Source organism: Mustela nigripes, chromosome 3 (genome assembly GCF_022355385.1).
Source record: "Mustela nigripes isolate SB6536 chromosome 3, MUSNIG.SB6536, whole genome shotgun sequence".
NCBI lineage: Eukaryota > Metazoa > Chordata > Mammalia > Carnivora > Mustelidae > Mustela > Mustela nigripes.
Window position 1 is genome coordinate 76,304,577 of NC_081559.1, and position 20,689 is coordinate 76,325,265.

Sequence of the window (20,689 nt, forward strand, 5' to 3'; positions counted from 1 at the left end):
TACACCCTAAAAAGGAAAGTCAGCACACCAGAAATTTTGAGGATTTTTTGATGGGAAAGAGCACATAGGATAATCTAGCTGGAGAAACCATTAAAGAGAACTAAAATATAAAGGCTATAGCTGGAGAAGGCTCTACACTATTTCAGCATTTCCTGAAGAAACTAGGGGAAAAATCTTGCTCAGATTGAACAAATCAGAGAGGGAGGGGCCCCTGAGGGCAATTAGGGCAGTTAATTAAAGACTTTAATTGGATACTCTGTGCCAGCTGGAAGAACCACTTATTCCCTTTGTCCACAGGAAAAATTGGGAATGGGACACTCTGAAATGGGAGCTCATTTCAGAGCTGGGAGTGTCCTGTGACTGACACAGGACACTCCCAGGGAAGTGATCCAGATGAGGGCCGAGGAGCCCTCACATCCTACGTAAAAGTTATTTGTACACCTTGCAAATTTTCCCAGCCTGACCCTCCTTCCAAACATACAAGTCAGTCTTCTATATTCAGAATTTAATGTCATTTACTGCAAAAAAGATTCTCATTTGATCTGATAAAATACATTCCATTAATCTTGTTATGATAAAGATAGTCAACAACAAATATAAATAGCAACCCCAAACTACAAACTAATTGAAGAAACTTAACCATACAAGTGAGTCATTCAAAATACTTAAAGGATCCAAAAAATTTCTGAGTAGCATGAATAAAAAACCTCTACCCACATTTTGACACACACTAATGTAGTTTCAGAATGAGAAACATAAAGATAAAATCCTTAATGTTTCTCAAGAGAAAAAAATCAGATTGCCTATGAAAGAGTTTTCTTTTAATTAAAATCAGCAATACTGTATACAAGTTGACAACAGAGAAATATCAAAGTTCTGAAAGAGAAAACATTAACCTGCAGTTCTTTACCCAGCCAAACCCCATGGGGGAGGGCAAAATAAAGATTTGCATTTTTAGATATGCAAAGACTTAGTTTGCTACCTATGAATTATTTGTTTCTTTTTAAGCCAATTGTTGCATTTTCTTTTTTTTTTTTAATTTTATTTACTTATTTGGCAGAGAGAGACAGAGAAACAGAGAGCACAAGTAGGCAGAGAGGCATGCAGAGAGAGGGAGAAGCAGGCTCCCTGCTGAGGAGAAAGCAGGATGCTGGGCTCGACCCCAGGACCCTGAGATCATGACCTGAACCAAAGGCAGAGGCTTAACCCACTGTGCCACCCAGGTGCCCCCCTATGAATTATTTGTTAAAAAAATTACTGAAGAACACAGTTTAGCAAAACAGAGAATGAATCCAAGATGAAGAAGTGGGATATAGGACAAATGTGGGCAAATAATCCGAGAATATGAAATAAATAAAATATAAAGAAAAAAAACTCCTGAAATTAAAAATGAAAGATACTTTCACCATTCCAGGTTATGTAAAGACTAGGGAAAGGGACATTATAAGCCTCTTGTTTGGGGGTTTATGCTGACAGTGAATGTTATTTATCTATTACATTAATTATTAGTATAATTGATTTTAATAAAGCAGAAAACAGTATATGAACCCAGCCTTGTGAAAACCCAGAGGATTCTAGGAAGACATTTCAGAAGAGGGGACATTTGAACATGGTCCTATAGAAAGAGGTATCTGTCAAGTAAGAGATGTGGTGTAGGATATTCTTTTTTTTTTTTTTTTTTTTTTTTTTGTAGAGTCGGGAGAGGGAGTGTGGGAAGAGGTAGCTGGAGAGGGAAAGAAAGAATCTTAAACAGGCTCCAAGCTCAGCACAGATCCTGACTCCAAGTCTGGATCTCACAACCCTGAGCTCATGACCTGATCCAAAATTGAGAGTCAGAAGCTTAACCTACTAAGCCACCCAGGTGCCCATGGGATAGAAGGATGTTCTGAACAAAGTATCCACGTGTACAGAGGGTGCAGCATTGTATAAGGGTTTGGGTTATTCAAGATAGAGTAAGAAGTTCAGTGGTAGGGGTACCTGGGTGGCTCAGTCAGTTAAGCGGGTGCCTTAGACTCAGGTCATGATTCCAAGGTCCTAGGACGAGCGGCCCCACATGGGGCTCCTTGCTCAGTGGAGAGCCTGCTTCTCCCTCTCCTTCTACCTGCTGCTCTGTCTACTTGTGCACAGTTTCCTCTTTCTGTCAAATAAATAAATAAAATCTTTAAAGAAAAAAAAAGGGGGGAAGTTGTTCAGTGGTAGTTGTAGGGTGTGTGGCCTGAGATGTGTCTGGAAAATAAGATTTTTTCTTTTTTTTTTTTTCCTCTACAGGGCCAGATGATGATCTAAGTTGACTTCCTTATTGTACTTTCTTAATTACCTACTCTTATCATCCATTTTGCTCCATGACTCATTATTTGCACTGAAAAATAAGGCTCAGCACATTATAACCTGCTAGAAATTTCATGTTCTTTCTGAATCAAGAATGATTTCTTTGCTTCCAAAATCATTATGCATATATGACACAAACAGTATAATGAATCATATGCTCTTAAAACAAAGTGGTTATGAATCATAAAGAAAGGTTTATAATATTTTAAATTCTCAGAGATAATGGGATAGCACTGATCATCCCCATAACAGGTTGCTATGAAATAAATGTGATCAATAAGCAATTCTAATTTACAGGCCAACTGTTTCCAGTCACTACAAGCCAACATGACCAAGAAACAATGGTAAACGCCCTCAGATATTTAATATAGCTTTCATGTTCTTACTAAGAGGTTTGCTTTTACTGGAAGTGACTCATCCTAATCAGTAAATTATTCTATTTTTTTAATGTTCCATTAGATAAGATTATTTGTGGATGTGAATAAGCCTATATTGCATGTGGAAACATAGGCAAACACTCAAGAACGGCTATCAAGTTCCTTTTTAGAGTCCACGTAGAACCAGAAGATCACTAAATTGCAACAATATGAAGTCAGAAGTTATAATCCTCTTAAAAAGAATTTATTTTTGTTTAAATGGAAGTTAGAACAAAGAGATCATATACAAAGTATTAAATGTGTAAATAATAATTAGGTAGTAGGAATATAGGTGCAGAAAAAGTAAGACAGAAGAGAGTGTTTATCAAGTTTTATACTGATAATTAAAAAGGCAAAATGATAAGTGTTAAAGTATCAACTTAATCATTTCTTGAGGTATAATTCAGAAGAAAAGGGATTTTGCTGAAGTTGATCTTTCTTTGAAACTGAGAGCACAGAAAACAACGGGTTTCCTTTCACAGAGATGTTCTAAACACTTATATATATATAAATGATATATATATGTATCATATATCATATATCATATATATATATGATTTTATTTATTTATTTGGCAGAGAGAGAGAGAGATCACAAGTAACCAGACAGGCAGGCAGAGAGAGAGGGGGAAGTAGGCTCCCTACTGAGCAGAGAGCCAAATACGCGGCTCAATCCCAGGACCCTGAGACCGTGACCTGAGCCGAAGGCAGAGGCTTAACCCACTGAGCCACCGAGGCACGCCTAAACAAATATATTTTTTAAAAGTGAAAACATACTCAACATGAACATAGTATTCATTCATATAATACCATGGTCTCACTGACATTTATAGTATTTGAAACTTTGAAATCACATTATACTTAATTTACATCTTATTTTCTTTTAAAAAAAAATTAAGAAGCCTGTCAATTCCATACTATTTGCATCAGCTTTCTGTTTCTGAAGATTGGTGAATTAATTTGTGGGTTATGCAGACATATCCCTCCAGCCTTATTTTCTCTATATCTGCCTTTTCAGCAATCTCCTAAGTATTAGCATTTTACCCAAGACAGGAAGATATAGGGATAAGAGATGAAACTTAAGTCAGTCAATTATACCACCTTAAGTATTTCTAACACAAGGTTTATACATACAATGTATAAAGTGAATTTTAGGTTTAAAAAAATCATTAAGGAAAGAAAACTGGAACCAGTTTTCTGGTCGAATTATATATATATATATGTGTGTGTGTGTGTATGTATATGTACATATATATGTATACACACATACACACACATACACACATACATACATATATAAAAGATTTTATATCTTTTATATCCCAGCTGGCTGGGATCTACCTGATCATTCATTAACTATACCTTTAAAAGATTACATAACCTCTTTTTTTTTTTTAAGATTTATTTATTTTAGAGACAGAGAAAGAGGCAGAGTGAGCATGGGTGGGGGAGGGGCAGAGGAAGAGGGAGAGAGAATCGTAAGCAAACTCTGCTCTAAGCCAGACATGGGGCTTGATCTCGCAACTTCTGGGATCATGACCTGAGCTGAAACCAAGAGCTGGACGCTCAATTGACTGCACCACCCAGGCACCCTGAAAGATTACACATTTTTAAAGTAAAGTTTCTCACCATCTTAGGAGTGAAGTATTTTCCTGACTTCCTCAATTATTTCAAAACAATCTCTCGATAAAGATAGTAAAAAGCATACTTTTCCTGATACCTGTAAAATGAATGAAAGTATTTAAGAGTCGACTAAAATTTTGATGACAATCAAGACTGTGTCTGGCATCAGTCATAGGAAGTTAAAAGGCACTTAGTGACTCACAAAATCCTGCTTTGAAAAATTATGAATCTAAAATCTGCAGTTATTGATGTTGATTGCTCTCTAGCAGGCATTTGATAGCATGTTTTAAAGAACTAAGCTGAAGACAGTATATTAGCTGGGGAGTTATTTTTTGCCTATTTTCTTTTCTTCAGAAAGAAAAAAATACCATTCTTACTCTTGCTGTCTACTGCAAGGTCCTGCATTTGAAAGAGACTTTTTCTTTAATTGCCAAGTTTCTTTTTAAAAGTAGTTTCAATTTTTGTTTTCACTTATGTGTCTTTATTTAAATTGTAGCTAACATACAATGTAATATCTGTTTCGTAGAATTTAGAGTAGAATACAGTGATTCATCACTTACATATAATACCCAGTGTTGATCACAAGTGCCCTCCTTAATACCCATCATCCATTTAGCCCCTCTCCCTCATTTCTCCCCTGCAGCAACCCTCACTTAGTTCTCTCTAGATAGGAGCCTCTTATGGTTTGCTTCTCTCTCTCTCTTTTTTTTTTAACCCTTCCCCTATGTTCATCTGTTTTGTTTCTTAAATTCACATATGAGTAAAATCATATGGTATTTGTTTCACTGACTTATTTCATTTAGCATAATACACTCTAGCTTCATCCACATTGTTGCAAATGGCAAGATTTCATCCTTTTTAATGTCTTAGCAATATTCCTGTGTGTGTGTGTGTGTGCGTGTGTGTGCTGTGTCTTCTTTATTCATTCAACAGTCAATGGGTATTTGGGTTCTTCCCATAATTTGGCTATTGTTGATAATGCTGCTATAAACGTTGTGGTACATGTACCCCTTTGTATCAGTATTTTTGTGTCCTTTGGGTAAGCTAAATATGAGTATTAAGAACAGTGTTCTTTTAATTTAATAGGTGAGGCAAATTCAATATGCTTACAGAAATAATGATTTCATCCAAAGCAGTCCATCTTTAATTAAAAGACAAAATGGGTTTTTTTGAAAAAGCTGTTTTAATTTCTCTGATTTAAGAGACTGTAAAAATAATCATGAAAATTAAGACATTTTAAGGAAAGTATTATTTTAAAAATTATCTTTGTTATTATGACAGCTAATTTTTATTACCAAATTAATACTTGCCCATTATATAAAATAGAAAATCAATAAAGAGAAAGATAGATCTATAATCCCATCATCCAGAGAAAACCCCTAGAAACATAACAGTTTATTCCAAACATCACACACAAAAATATAAATATGTGTATATGTATATGTCATTATGTATTTTATACATGCCTACATGTGTGTGGTGTTTATGTGTATATGTCCATATAAATATGTAATGGAATTGGATTACACATACTACTTAAGAAAAAAAATTTTTTTTTACTTAACTATAGTTAACAATATACCATGAAAAAAATTTAATTGTTGAAAGCCATACCAACAATCAGGAGTGAAATTTTAGAAGTTATTCTAAATTCAAACCCCAACACAATACTATTAATAATAACATTTTATCTCACTGTATCATCAGAAGTTGATAAAATGTAAATAATTTTAAAAGTGGACTATTTGTTCGTTCATTTCCTTAGTTGAGAAGTGCACCCTCCTAGGGTGCATTTCATGACCTCCTAGAAAGAAAACTGACCTATTTAGGAATCTGGAGTAGTATTTCCAACACAGAAAACAGATGTGTAATCTGAAGTAGAGTTGAAATAAACTGCCTACATTTTATTCTCTTCAACTTAAAAAAAATTATATTTGCATTTCTTTTTACAAATTCTCCCCTTTCTCTTCTGTATGTTCAACTTCTCTATTGGCCAACTCCTTACAGCACAGGACTTACTTGAGACTTGTTCAGCTATAAAACAGCCCTAAAAATCCCATTCTTGCTCTTGCTGTCTACTGCAAGGTCCTGCATTTGAAAGAGACTTTTTCTTTAATTGCCAAGTTTATTTTTAAAGTAGTTTCAATTTTTGTTTTCACTTATGTGTCTCCCACTTTCTCCTTCATCCTACTTACTAAAATTCAACAGATATCTTTGAACAATCAAAATTACATTCTCTACAGTTATTTTTTACGATGTTTCTAAATAAACTGTTTTCAACTTTGTTTTCCATGTTACAATTCTTCCCTGATCTTCTATCTCTCTAATTTTTGTTCATTTCTACTCTGTCTTTTCTTTTCTCTTTAACTTTTGGGATTCTCAAAATTCCTGATTTCCTTCTCTTTGCATTCTACCTACTGCTTGGATTAATTTATTGACTTCCACACAAAAATCATCTTAAACATGAAAATTAAGACCTACATGAAAAAGCCTTACTTGACAATCACTCATATATTTATATGCATATCTTTATTAAGACAGAATTCACTTCTGAGTTATAAACACACATTTTTAATGGTCAGCTGTAAAAAGAAAAATAGTAATGAATTTAGAAGTCACCAATGATTATGGAGTCTTGACTATATATCCCTGATCAGAACTTAAGTGCTATAAACAACTATCAACTTACACCCAGATTTATAGGTCAAGAATTCAGACAGCATAAAGTGAGGATAGTTTGTCTCTGCTCCAAGATGTCTGGGGTCTCAGTTGGAACACACTAGCTGGAGGTAACTCATGGTTAGAGGCTGGAGTTACCTGGAGGCTGCTTCACTGAGTGTCTCATGGGATGGCTGTAGTGATTCAAAGGCTGCTCTTCACTGAGGCAACTGACTGGAGTCAATACATGACCTCTCCATATGGCTTGGGCTTCTCACTGCATACAGCTGGGGTTCTGAAAGAAAATGTCCCAAGACGTAGCATCTGGAGTGTAGACAGACAAAGCAGAACAGGAGTGGCTTCTTTGAACCTGATGTCATCAGCTCTGAAGACTCAAAACAGCTGGGATGACTTGAGCAGGGACTAGAATGCTCTGGAGGCCTGTTAACTCATATGTCAGGCACTGTGGTAAGAAGGACTTGAAGAAGGACATTTGGGGCTCATGACCAGAATGCTTACATGTATCCTTCACGTGTATCCTTCGTCATTCACAGTACGTTGGCTGGTTTCTAAGACAGAGCATTCCAAGGTGGAGGGACTAGAGAGTAAGTGTTAACAAGAGAACTAAGTGGAATTAGTATGTCCATTTACCACCTAGCTTCTGCAGTCATTCAGCATCACTTCCTTTGTATTCTGTTGGTTATAGACAAGACACTAAGGCTGGCAGATTCAAGGGCAGAGGAATTTGACTACACCTCTTAATGAGGGAGCAGTAAGGGCACATTGCAGAAGAATATGTAGAATGTTGCAACTACCCACATATTAATGAGCAATACCCTATATGCCAAGATGCTGAATGTGAAATCTTGGATTCATACTTCCATTTCTCTCTTCCCCTATCACCATCCAATTCCACTAAATAACTACATTCCGTCCATCTCCCTCTCCATCTTCACTACTATTTCTTTAGTTAAGGCTTCTGTCATCTCTTGAGTAGAAAATTATAATATCGTCAGATTTTCTAACCTAGGGGCTCGACCCCTTCCAATCTATCCTCCACACAGACACTAAGACACTAAGATGCAAGTTAAATTATAACACTCTCCTACTTAAATCTCTCTAGTTATACTTGTTGCCTTCACAGTAAATCCCACATTTCTTTGCATGGTATACAACGTTTTCATGCCTATCTTCCTCTCCTCTAGCTCAAGGGTTGGCTGAAACTAGCTGGATTATGTAGCAATACCACACATAGACTGTGTTAGAGTGATTTGCAATATAGAAATCACTGCCATATTTACAGAAGGTTACTCTATGACACTGGAGTTGATTGTGATCTTGTGGATATGAGAGTTCAGCTTTTCAGACCTTCTATTTTATTAAGAGCATCTGGATATCTTTTCTTTTTATTTGTGTTAAAATGTCATCTCAATTTAAAAAATTGCCATGTAGGCAAACAAAAACTTTCTGTAACCCAGCATCACCCATTACCTTCCTACCCAGGTCCCCTTTCTGTATCCTTTTTTTTTTTAAAGATTTTATTTATTTATTTGACAGAGAGAGATCACAGCAGGAGAGAGGAAGGGAAGCAGGCTCCCCGCTGAGCAGAGAGCCCGATGTGGGACTCGATCCCAGGACCCTGAGATCACAACCCGAGCCGAAGGCAGAGGCTTAACCCACTGAGCCACCCAGGTGCCCCCCTTTCTGTATCCTATTACTACTTTCTATTATAGCATCTTTAGCTCAGTGCTGCTCACTTGTTTAGGATTTTGCCTTCTTCTCTTAACTATAAGTTCTTTGAAGGTTAGGACCATATCTTGTTCACATCCCAGTGGTTTGGCATTGAATTTGATGCTTAATACATGTTTGTTGGATGAATGAATGATATTTATGGAAGTATTTTATAACTAATACACTTCTATGTAGATTTAAGAATTATAATTTCTATAGTTCATATAATAATAATCTCCTCCAAATAAAAGGCAGGGAAAGACTAAAATTAAGCTATGGAAATGAATGAAAGTGAAAATTACCAAAACAAAGGAAAAAGCAGTTGGGTAAGGAGAGAGTAAGATTGGATTCCAACTCTTCTTCCCATTATTCCTGTGACTTTGCTGGACTTGAGCTTACAGTCTCCTTGTAGTTCACTGGGTCCAAAATTTCAAAAGTCCTCTGGCTGTGATTGACTCTGTCTCCCCATGAAGTTCCTTTGCCTAAGGTATCTAGTGAATTGCTTTCCCATGACAGCTGTCCACAAAGTTGCATAGTGCCTTGGGTCCCTCAAAGGAGGCCCAACTCTATAAATCCCTAGGGTTCCCACTCTCTGAGTCGAGCTTCTTCTAGTCTCATGGCTGATACGGACCTATTGAAAACCCTTCATGGGTTTCTGACTTTCTTTAGTGAACCTGTCTCAACAAGGATAAAGATGAAATGATTGAGTGATGACCCAGGAAAATATTATACATTAAACAAAATGACATATCCATACTTAAGAGGAAAAAAAACCTTGAGCATTTGTATAACATAGTAGTAATTCTTCAATTCAACAAATAAACACTGCATTAATTGATATGGGAATCCTAGAATAAATCAAAATTGTTAAAGTGAAGACAAAAACATGCCATCATAAAGCAATTAAGGAACAATTTTAAGGAAGATGGCAAGCACTAAATAAATTAATGAATGAATCAATGATGTCAGCCTTTAAGCATTAAGAGTGATTTCAAGTACACGTTTATACTTAAGTACTGTTGGGGGTTCAGATTTTATTGTAAGATTATAAAATAGTGAGCTTAGACTAAGAAGTCATCTTATAAGTATAGAATTTGAAAAAAAAAATGTAAGATTTAAAATGGCATTGGGGTGACTGGGTGGCTCAGTCAGTTGAGCATCCAGCTCTTAATTTTAGCTCAGGTCATGATCTCAGGATGATGAGATTGAGCCCCAGATTGGGCTCTGTGCTCAGTGTAGAGCCCTCTTAAGAGTCTTTCTCTCCCTCCCCCCCTGCCCCTCCTCCTGCTTGCTCTCTCCCTCTCAATAAATAAAATCTTTTAAAAAATAAAATAAAATAAATTAAAATGGATGAACTTAGAAGCTGTTCTAAAGGAATTCATTTGATTAATGATTTCCCTGGGAGAAATTTAATTTCAATAGGTACTGGGAGATAGTGGTCCACTTCATTTAGATTAGTGGTTTTCGACCACATTTTACAGATACACCTATTTGTCTCAGTTAGGTATGGGTGCTTTACTAGTAATTTGTTGATATTAATATTGCAAGTTTCAGAATTCTCCAACTATTTCTATTAAAGATAACTGAGATTATTCTACATAATCCTAATAATAATGTCATTCTTGTTTGCATTATGATAGGTTTTCTTTAATGAAAGAAATGAAGTTATAGTTAAAAATGAAGGAGGAATCATGAAAGGAAATGCATGTCAAATATATCTCCATCATCAGAGTGTTGATTGAAAACCATTGCATTCGGGTTAGAAATGTTTTCAACAGATATGCATCTAAACACTATCATGTTATCTGCTTTTGTTCATTATGGTATTTTCAGCATTTAATGTAATCCTACGTATTTAAAAATATGTTTAATAAATATTTGCTTTTATTTCAGTGATATTCAACTAGCCAACCAAATGTTAAACAAAATAGTATCTCTTGATATTCAGTATACAGAAAAACCTTGTTTCCTGACAATATCAGATAGTTGATGCCTAACTGGAATTATTTGGTAAGACTAGATGGCCAACCTTAGATTTGTTCTGTATATGTTTATATGTTTAGGATAAGATAGAAAAGGAATTCCAGTCTAGGAAGAGAGGCTGAAGGAACACATAAGTTATGTGTTATGTTATAGAATAATACAAAACTACATATGATTAAATACCAGGAGAGGAACAAAAAGAGCAATGCATCTTATCTGGAGAATCTGAGGGTGACTTACTAAGAAGTGGGATTAGAGGATGAATCCAATTTGGATAAAAGGAGGGAAGGCAGGAAAGTTTCCCCAGAAAGTAGGAGAGGCCACAGAAAGGCTGGCTGTAGGGTAAAGTGTAGTCTGTAGGGAAGTCCTGAAGAATTGTGGAAAATAGGGTCAGTTATAAAGTAAAATCAGGAAGGCCTACTGAACTGTTCTCCTAATGTATTACCTTGTTTATTCACAGTATCACTTACCTTGAAGAGAGACTATTTTATTGCTTATTCCAGAGATATTTTTAATCTTTAATGATAGAGAAAGAAAAAAAAGAGAAAAATAAAACTTCCTTCTTTCACGTCAGCTTGGTGACTTAACAGCTCTAGAGTCTCCATTTTATTCTGATATCTAACTTGCTGTAAGATCTTCCTGGTTAACTAGTATTCTACTACCTTCTTTCCTTTTATTCATATGCTACTTCATCTTAAGATCTTTTACCATGGAACTCGAATGGTTAGAACATCTAACCATTGTAGGTTTTGGTACCTCCACCAACTTCTCTGTAGGCCCTTATGTGATAGTAGCCATCTAATTAAAGGCTAGGCTTTAGGCAAAACCACTAGCATTTGAATCCTGTTTCTGCCACATATTAGCTGGATAACCTTGGGCAAATTACCTAAATTCTTTGGTTTTCTTCATTGTAAATTAAAAATGAGGATAGCATTAGTATTTACCTCAAAGGGTTATTATGAATATTAAATAAATTAATACAGATAAAGCACTTAAAACAGCACCAGGCACAGGGTAAATGTTATGTAAGTGTTCGCTATTATTATTTTCTCTAATGAAAATAAGGAAGGAAAAAATGTACACATGATATTTAGTATAACCATATTGCTCATGTAAGCACATTAAAATGTCTGATTATTTCAAATTTAAGTTGCATTTAACTGATTCTTGGAATAACAATTTAGCTTGGAAAAGACCTCAAACATCTTCTAACACAATTTTTCTTCCAGTGCCATAGCAAAAGGTCTGGCATAGAATAGATGCACTATCTATTCAATAAATATGCATCATGTGAATGGGTGACATTGCAAAATGCTAAACAGAAAAGACAAACTGGTAATTATTATACCAAGTAGAAGTATGTTGGGTACTTTGGAAACACAGAAAAGGTGAGTAGTCTCAACCCTCTGTGGATAGAAGTAAATCCATAAAATCTACTTAGAGGCTACAAAACTCAGCTGAGTCTGAATGATGCACAAGAGTTCATACAGTGAAGAAGAAATTTAAAGGGTCTAGAAAGTTCTTTAATGATACAATTTCTGGTCAAACTATTCAAAATAGGGCAATTAGTAAATGAGAATGATTTTATTGCTATTTATACCATAATGTGTACTGGAATTGCACTTTATCAACCAGTGTTCTAACTGGTATCAAATTATTCCAAACAGGCAGGGTTTCCTATTAATTCAGATAAAATATATATCTTCAAGCCTTTTGAAAAGTCTAGTTTAAAGAAAAATAATAGTTATCTTTTACTGAGTAGTTATCATGTACTGCCCTTATAATGAACTCTTATAAGAAATTAATTCATCTAAACCTCCCAGGAAGAAAGTTCTTTTACCGCCAAGTTGATAAACTGAGTTAGTAGCAGAACTGAGGTTTGAACTCAAGGCTGTCAAGTACATGCTCTAAATTACTACACTAAGCAAACTTTTGGATTGATTACTCACTAGAAATACTGTCTTGTTTTTCTTTTGTGTAATTTGAGGAAATATTCAGAAAAGTTACTACATTAATGATACTGATTCAGGTTTCATGCTGGGACTTTTATAAAATGTTACACAAAATGTAATTTTTAAGTTTCCTTTCAACACTATAAGGATGAGCACATCACAAGATGTCTTGCTGGTCAGCACTGTTCTCCAACTGAAAGTGCTTTCACATCCACATCTTCATTTGCTTTTCCCCTAGTGGGTATAGAAAACTACTTGAATAATGCATATTACTTTCCATATTCTTTCAACAGAACATTGTATACTTAAATCACTAAGATGGATTCCTGGTGTGGACTCAGAATTTAAACAAAAGACAGAAAACCTCATTTGTAAAAACCTGGAACAATATTCAATATCTAAATACATTCTATGAATCTAAAAACATATCAAAAACCTAGTATTCTTCAAACAAAGTCTTTCAAATAAGAAAGCAGAGCACTCAAGTTCTTTCTCTCATTAAACAGCTTCATTTTCAGGCTTCCTTCCCAAAAGGAGCTGAATGCAGGAAGGCCATTTGAGTCTGCTGTTGCCTCCCCTTGGATATTAACAGTGTGGAGATCCAGCCACTGTCTCCCTCCTTCACCACTAGCCAGTATGGCCATCATCCTCTATCATTCTGGAGATAACCCTTTTTTTATGCTTTTTTTCAAGTTCTTTACTGTACACACATCTCCACTACTGATAATAAACCACAATGTTGGATATCATTAGGTTTCACTGATGTTTTCTAGTCACTTCTGTATCCTTGCGAATCAGAGGATATAACTGGCTCCACCAGGAAATGAAATAGAGGTCATTACAGCAGCAGTGACTTTCAAGCTGTTTGCTAAATTTAGCTGTCCAATACTTTCCACTCTAATGAAAACTGTGAACTACAATTACAGAATGCTGGAACAGAACAGGAGCTTAAAGGTCACCAAGTCCAATCCCATCCTTTTTCTGATGAAGATATTGGGGCCTAGACACAGTCTGCAATTTGCTTGAGGACACAGAACTTGTTAATGGTAGAGATGGGACTTGAACTAAAATCTGCTCGGTTCATGGCAGCAGTCTCCTTACTATACCACAAATGCTCTGCTTCCCATGGTCAGTTTTACCTAACCAGATCTCACAGCATAAATATATCTGATATTATTGGTTGCAACTTATCTTCTGTGGCCATTCATCAATTTGGTGGCTGAATGTGAAATGGCAAAGGTGTCTGACTTAAAAGTCGCTACAAGAGAAATGAAATTATTTCATACCAAACCCTGCCCCCAACTCTAAAAACTTCCTGCTTTATGTTCATCAATAATGAATGGCCCATCCCTGCAATACTCAGAGGGAGCTTACACTGCACTTTTGAGCAGCCGGTTAGTAATGTACAGTGGATAGAGCCTTTCTTTCAAATCCCAGGGCAGCAGGTCCTTCAAGGCTAGTATTGCATTTTCAATTAGCTGCTGAGTGAATCCTTGGCATGTGTATTAGTGAAGAAGCACACAATTAGCTTATTGTTCCTTTCTGTATTGTGCTGAGAGGTTCCAAGAGATTGGTGGAGGAACAGGCAAGCCAGACATCACTGTGGAGTTGAAGAAGGGATTTACTCAGACCTCGGCATCTTCACTTGCTCCTCTGGAATTACAGCTATTTATTACAAAGGGCCCTGTGTGGCTGGGTGGAGTGTGCCTGAGGAAACACATCCTGGACACCACCTGGGGCTAGTCCTTCTGAGCTCTTCCAGTCTCTGACTAATTCTCGTCATTATCATGGAGCCCAACAGTCCCAAAAAGATACAATTTGCTGTGCCTTTATTCCAGAGTCAGATTGCACCTGAAGCGGCAGAGCAGGTAGGTGAAATTGGGTGGGGAGCAATTCCTGTATATAAGGTAATACAGACATACATTCTTATTAATTGAAAGCTTCTCTACCTTGAATTTGTTTGACTTTGTGACTTTCCAAGATATATGATTGAGAAATAAGTTGGTTTCCATATGGCACTTGTATTTGATTTGCATTGAGGGACCTATTGGCAAAAATGTACCACTTCATGTGATAAAAAATTAACACCCATTAGAGAAAAAAAATGAGTATATTAGTGATTTAGATTTGGATCCAAAAACCTGTTTGTTTTTCATTATTTATGAAATTAAAAAGATTCATTTAACAATGAAAACATTAAACCTTGGAATAATTTCAGATTATAGGGTTAATATTTTATAATGTTTTTCATCATATATTCAAAGGAGTAATTATAAGTATGTGTAATATATGATAGACTTTGTAGATGGTATGTATAATTTAAAAGACATTTTATGCAGATATTAAAATAGTATTAAACATTTCCTGGTATCCTTTTCTATGTCTAATTTATCTATATTTCTGTATTTCTATCTCTCTATCTCTTTTATGTAGAATTATTTTACATCTGTATCACCTTTCATATTCAGATTTACTTAGACTCCTGATGCAATGGAACCACTTAAGAGACCATTTGTGGTAAAATTACAACAGCAGGGAGGCAAAAGCAGAAAAAAATTACAGGGTCATCATTCTAATTCATTAATTTCTTACAACCTAAATTATCATTGAATTCTCTTCCAAATATTTTATATGAAGTCTTAAAAATAATTACTCAGTCTGAGACTCATAACTTTCTAGGATGTTTTGATAATCTGAAATAGATTCTCTCAGACAAGGCCAAATAAACATGACAGACTTCATGTATTTATGTTGAATGGGACATCAGTTCTGTCCTGGACAAAATGTCATTGGCAAATTTTTATCCTCTATCCTACTGACATGTATTTTAAGAATTTACCTATATATTTAAGAAATCAAGAATACCTTAGAAAGTCTAATCATAATATGCTCCTGTAATTCTTAAAGTAAGAAAAACAAATCCCATATCAAACCTATTAATTTTAAATGAATTACTCTCCTAAAATCCATACTCATTCTTTATTTGTCCTAAAGATGTTACTAGAAAATAAGAAAAGCTTATATTAATTGAAATGAAGAGCTCATGCTGTTAAATTTAACCTGCTAGAAATTTTAAGTTTTCTGAGCTTCTCTTAACCTGTTTAGAAATAACGATAATGGATCTTAAAGGCATCATCATTATGGGGTTCCAAGAGAGCCATTAAAACGAGCAAGTCATCCTTGTACCTATACTGCACATTAGTTCAGTGGCATCATTTGATTATATACAACTTCCTTTTTTATGGAAAAGTAGCTTTTTTGGTCAACAAAGGTGATACTAATATCTGAAAGTTCTACTCTCTGGCTTTCTGTAATTCAAGACAGTGAGCACCTACTGTGTGCCTTCCAGAAATCTGCTTGTTCATGTTGGGAAAAGTTGAGGATAGACTGGTTCTGCAAGCTGTAAACTTGGGGCAGTGTTGGACTCTCACTGACCTTAGTGGGGCCTTTGTTGTTCACAGATCAGAAAAAGAAGACCTACACCAGCATCCCTTATGATTCTCAATGAACATAATCCTCCAGGTAAAGAAGCATGATGTCTTTGCACTGACAGAACAGAGTTGTTTGAAGAACATCAGAGAGTATGTCATTGCCAAAAGATTTCAATTTAGGATGATAGTCCTAATCTAACAAGCTAGTATATAAAAATGGATCACAAACAAAATCAGAAATACAGAAACAGTCTCGGTCAACAGTCTGCTTTTCCTTTAGAATGACACAATGGTGATGATATGCTATAAAATGATCTGTTGTTTATACAGAGTCCGATTCAGTGCTTATTAATGAGGTTGGTGGAAAGTTGTTTAATTAGGTTCCAAATCTCAAATTATAGTCCAAGAGATGCTTGTATCTCTACAGAGCAGGTTTTTTTAGTTATGAAAGCTTGTCATGGGGGTGGGCAATAAGCTAGCACTAGCTACAGCTTTGTTGCTGATGTCATGTCTGAATAATGCAATTGACAAGGAACGAGATCAATTTTCAGCACTGCCCATTTGAGAGTCATTCTGAAGGGTTGCATCCATTTGTTGAGGTTTTACTTTCCATTTCCTGTAAAAAGTAAAGCTGCCTTATTTCTGATAAATGACTGTGATCTGCAATACACAAACATTATTTACTTATTGAATGGAAGTGATTTTTAGCTCACATTTAAGTGCTGTTTCTAGAAATACAAGTAAGATAGCAAAGGTCATAGCATTAATTTGAACACAGGCGGGACTTGGTATTGGGTTTTTTACAGGTCTAAACAATACGGGTAGACAATACGGGTAGAGAGAAGTAATTTGAATAATAGAAACATAATAAGTCTAAGTACAGGCTGTAGCGAATAATCTGTTTTAAGAATACCAAGGCAAAATAGTTTTTGATTTTTTTTCAAATTCTTTTCTAATTAGAGAAGCATACATAAGAAAGTAAAATTCTAATAGAATATTCATCATTGAGTCTACATCCAGGAAGGTGTTCAGCTGATGGGAAACCAAGGCAAATTTACTCCTGATGAAAATAGGATTTGTTTCTATTTCTATTTCTTTAAAGTGCTATAGCATTTAAAAATCATTTTCAAATGTATTATCATAATAAATGTTAACTTATTTTGGTTTAAAAAGAGGTGCAAATGGTAAGTACTTATAGTTTACAAATAGTCATAATACTAAAATCTTCTGGGGCATCTGGGTGATTCAGTCAGTTATGTATCCAACTCTTGATTTTGGCTCAGGTCATGATCTTAGGGTAATGAGATGGAGCCCTGTGTCTGAATCCACGCTAGGTGTGGAGCCTGCTTAATACTCTCTCTTCTTCTCCCTCTGCCTCCTCCTCTTAAAAATAAATAAATAATAGAAAAATAAAATAAAATCTTCTTAGATTGGAAGTGATTTTACGGCAATTTTCCATCACTGTCCTTGCTCACGGCATGCAACTTTTCCACAATATCCTAGACTTATTTCCCTGTAAGTCAGCCTTAAAAGGTGTTGTCCAACTTGATTTCTAAGTGTCCTGCTACAGATACTATTACTGTTTGAATATGGCAAAGTTATGTAAATGACCCTTGCGGCTCTCATTCAAGCCCCCAAATTAGTAACTAATATTTTCTGAAAGCCAACTATGTGCTTATAGATGAGAAAAAGAAGTATTAGAATGGTCAAGTAATTTTGGTGAAAGTTACTCCACTATAAATGACTGATTATACAGACAAACTCAGATAATTCTGACTCTAAACCCTGTGCATTTTCTACGGCACTATGCTGGTCCTGAAAATTTCAGTTTGCATAACATAGTAAATCCTCTGTAAATGGGACTAGACTTTCAGGCCCTACTGACAAGAAAATCCAAACTTAAATAAATATTCTGTCTATACCACTAAATTTAGTAGATTAAGAATTATACTTAGGTATCTCTGCAAATCAAATTTAGATTTTCTCTAGAAATCTTTTTCTTACCAGAACTCCTAATCACTAGATGGCATTGTTCTATTTCCCTTATTGACTCCATACTTCTCTTCTAAAACACCAGTGGAGAGAACTTAGATGCAAATAGCATCTCACAGAGAATTGTGTCATTTTATTAATGTCACCTCCCTTCATCTTCATCCTCTTTTTGTAAACCAGAATAATTTAGAAGGGACTGATTAGCCCTTGCCTATGTATAGCAATGTGTATAACAAACAGGGATTTCTGGACTAATGGTAGGTTCTTGCAGGAAAAAAAAAAAATCAAACACTTCCATAGCTTCCCAAGTAAAAATGATCTAGAACCATGATTATTGGAGAAATAAATGAAAGAACCAAACAAACCAACCAAACAGTAACCAAACCCCACAGTGAACCAAACCAAACCTAAATACAAGTCTCCATATCCATTTGGTCTTAGTTGGATAAAGGACAACAGCTCCAAGCTTTATTTTCTCATCTATAATGTGGAGATAATGTCCATCATTTCTACTTCACAGGGTTGCTAAAATGGTTTAAAGAATTAATTTGAATACCCCTTGAAAACTGTAAAGTGAAAAGTTAGGTGTCATTGGCTGATGTGTTCTGGAAGACAACCTTTGCATGTAATATTTAAATGTTAACATAAGAGTAAGTTTTTTCATAACCTCACTTGTATTTAGTACTTATGACTGACCCAAAAATTCTTTGTTCCAAATATTACCTGAACATTCTCTACTAAACAAAACAAAAATAACAGTAACAACAAAAACCTCAAGTGTTAAATGACCTTTTTTAAGCAATTATTTATTCTAGCCCTAAAAGCAATATGTTCTTTAACAAATAACAATTGTGTACAGCTCTAAATCCTAGTGAATTAAATAAATCTCTTCAATTTTACTAAAATTCCCCACAAAATAACTGAGTGTTCTTAGAAGCACCTGTCATTAATGCTGTTTAAAATTCAAATCCCTGAAAATCTTTATTTCCAATTAATGTAGCAAAGAAAATTAAATTTTCTATTATATCATATAGAGACATATTTAACAAACCCTTCTAATTCATTTAAAGAGATATGTATCTTATAATCACTGTTAAATGAATTAAACATATCACCACTTCCTCATAACAAGGAGATAGATCATACATATCTTCTCTTTTTTTAAAAAAAAACTTTCCTGGAGTTTGCAGAAACAGTCAGTTATAAAAGTATGTGAAAGACTGGTCTGCTCTTAGATTCAGTAAAACATATGCAGGGGCGCCTGTGTGGCTCAGTGGGTTAAGCTTCTGCCTTTGGCTCAGGTCATGATCTCAGGGCCCTGAGACCCTGCTTCCCCCTCTCTATCTGCCTGCTGCTCTGCCTACCTGTGATCTCTTTCTCTCAAATAAATAAAATCTTAAAAAAAAAAAGAAAGGAAAAATATAGGCATTGTTTATATTTGATAGAGGAGAAATAGAATAGAAAGATATGTTAACTTGTACATCCAGACTGTTTGTTTGCTAGTTGATCTATGCAAGTCTAAACACATAGATGAGATAGGCATTTGATTAGAAGGATTTCAGGGGCAGCAAAATGTGCCCTCAGTCCTTTTCTATCCAATGGCCCAGAATTCTCAGCAGCAGAAGCATTAAGGAAACAGATACACAACCCATTTAGGATACATCACCCCTGGCATTGGTTAACAACCATAACTTAACTCAAAACAATGGGAAGCAGAACTAAAATTTTGAATTGAAGTCATCATGCCTGAAAAAAATTTAATAGCAAAGGGTGTGTCTTTATGGTGGAAAGAGCAGAAACTAGATGTTTGCTTCTAGGAATGACTGTAAAGAGCCAGATGGCAGTAAAAAGAGACTTGAAGCCTGACCTGTAAAGGTAGAAAAGCACCAAAGAAAAATTTCAACTTTTTCAAATATTTTCTGGGGCTGATGGTGTGAGTAACCTTGTAGAAAACTGCTTATTTTTCTGTATTTTCAATTCATCTTCTGATTAAGGGCCTATTTATAATGAGCTCTCTGAGGTTTCACTGTAGAGCTTCCTTGTCTATTCTTATATTGGGTGCTGTTCCCTTTAACTCTTATATTGTCTGGAGTTAACTGGTTTGGTTTCTGTATTTTTATTTAGAGGAATACATACAAATCCTCTCTATTTAGAAATATAGATGCAGTTCTCTATATATAGAAATAAGGATGCAAAATATAGATGCCAACTTCTGCAATTTACTTCATTAAATTTCTAGATTTACTTAAACATTATTTGTCTTTAAGTAGATTTACGAGAAGACTATATTTGGCTAACAGTCTTATAAATCTAGAATTGAAAGAACTTTAAAAAGTACCTAATCTAACACACATCTTTGTGAAAGATACAAAAATCAACCCAAGTACATGAAACTTGCTCCACTTTGTATATCTCAAAGAGGAATCCGTAATTAACCCTACTTTTCAATTCCAGATCAATTACTTTTAGATGTTAGAAAATAGTTTTATCAAACTTGGGCAATATCCTCACTTTATTCTAAAATAATTCCTTATTTACTCTCCTCCATAAAAGTTAATTTACCCACCTCTTCAAAT

At 35.1% G+C, this 20,689-nt stretch overlaps 1 protein-coding gene across 1 annotated transcript in view; it reads left to right on the forward strand.

Moving 5' to 3' along the window:
- Positions 1-14,477: 14,477 nt before the first annotated feature.
- Positions 14,478-20,689, forward strand: part of PPP1R1C (protein phosphatase 1 regulatory inhibitor subunit 1C) — a 63,184-nt gene continuing 56,972 nt past the window's right edge. The window contains exons 1-2 of the mRNA XM_059395493.1: positions 14,478-14,558; positions 16,152-16,212. Of these exons, the coding sequence (XP_059251476.1) occupies positions 14,478-14,558; positions 16,152-16,212 (142 nt within the window). The remainder of the gene's footprint in view (positions 14,559-16,151; positions 16,213-20,689) is intronic.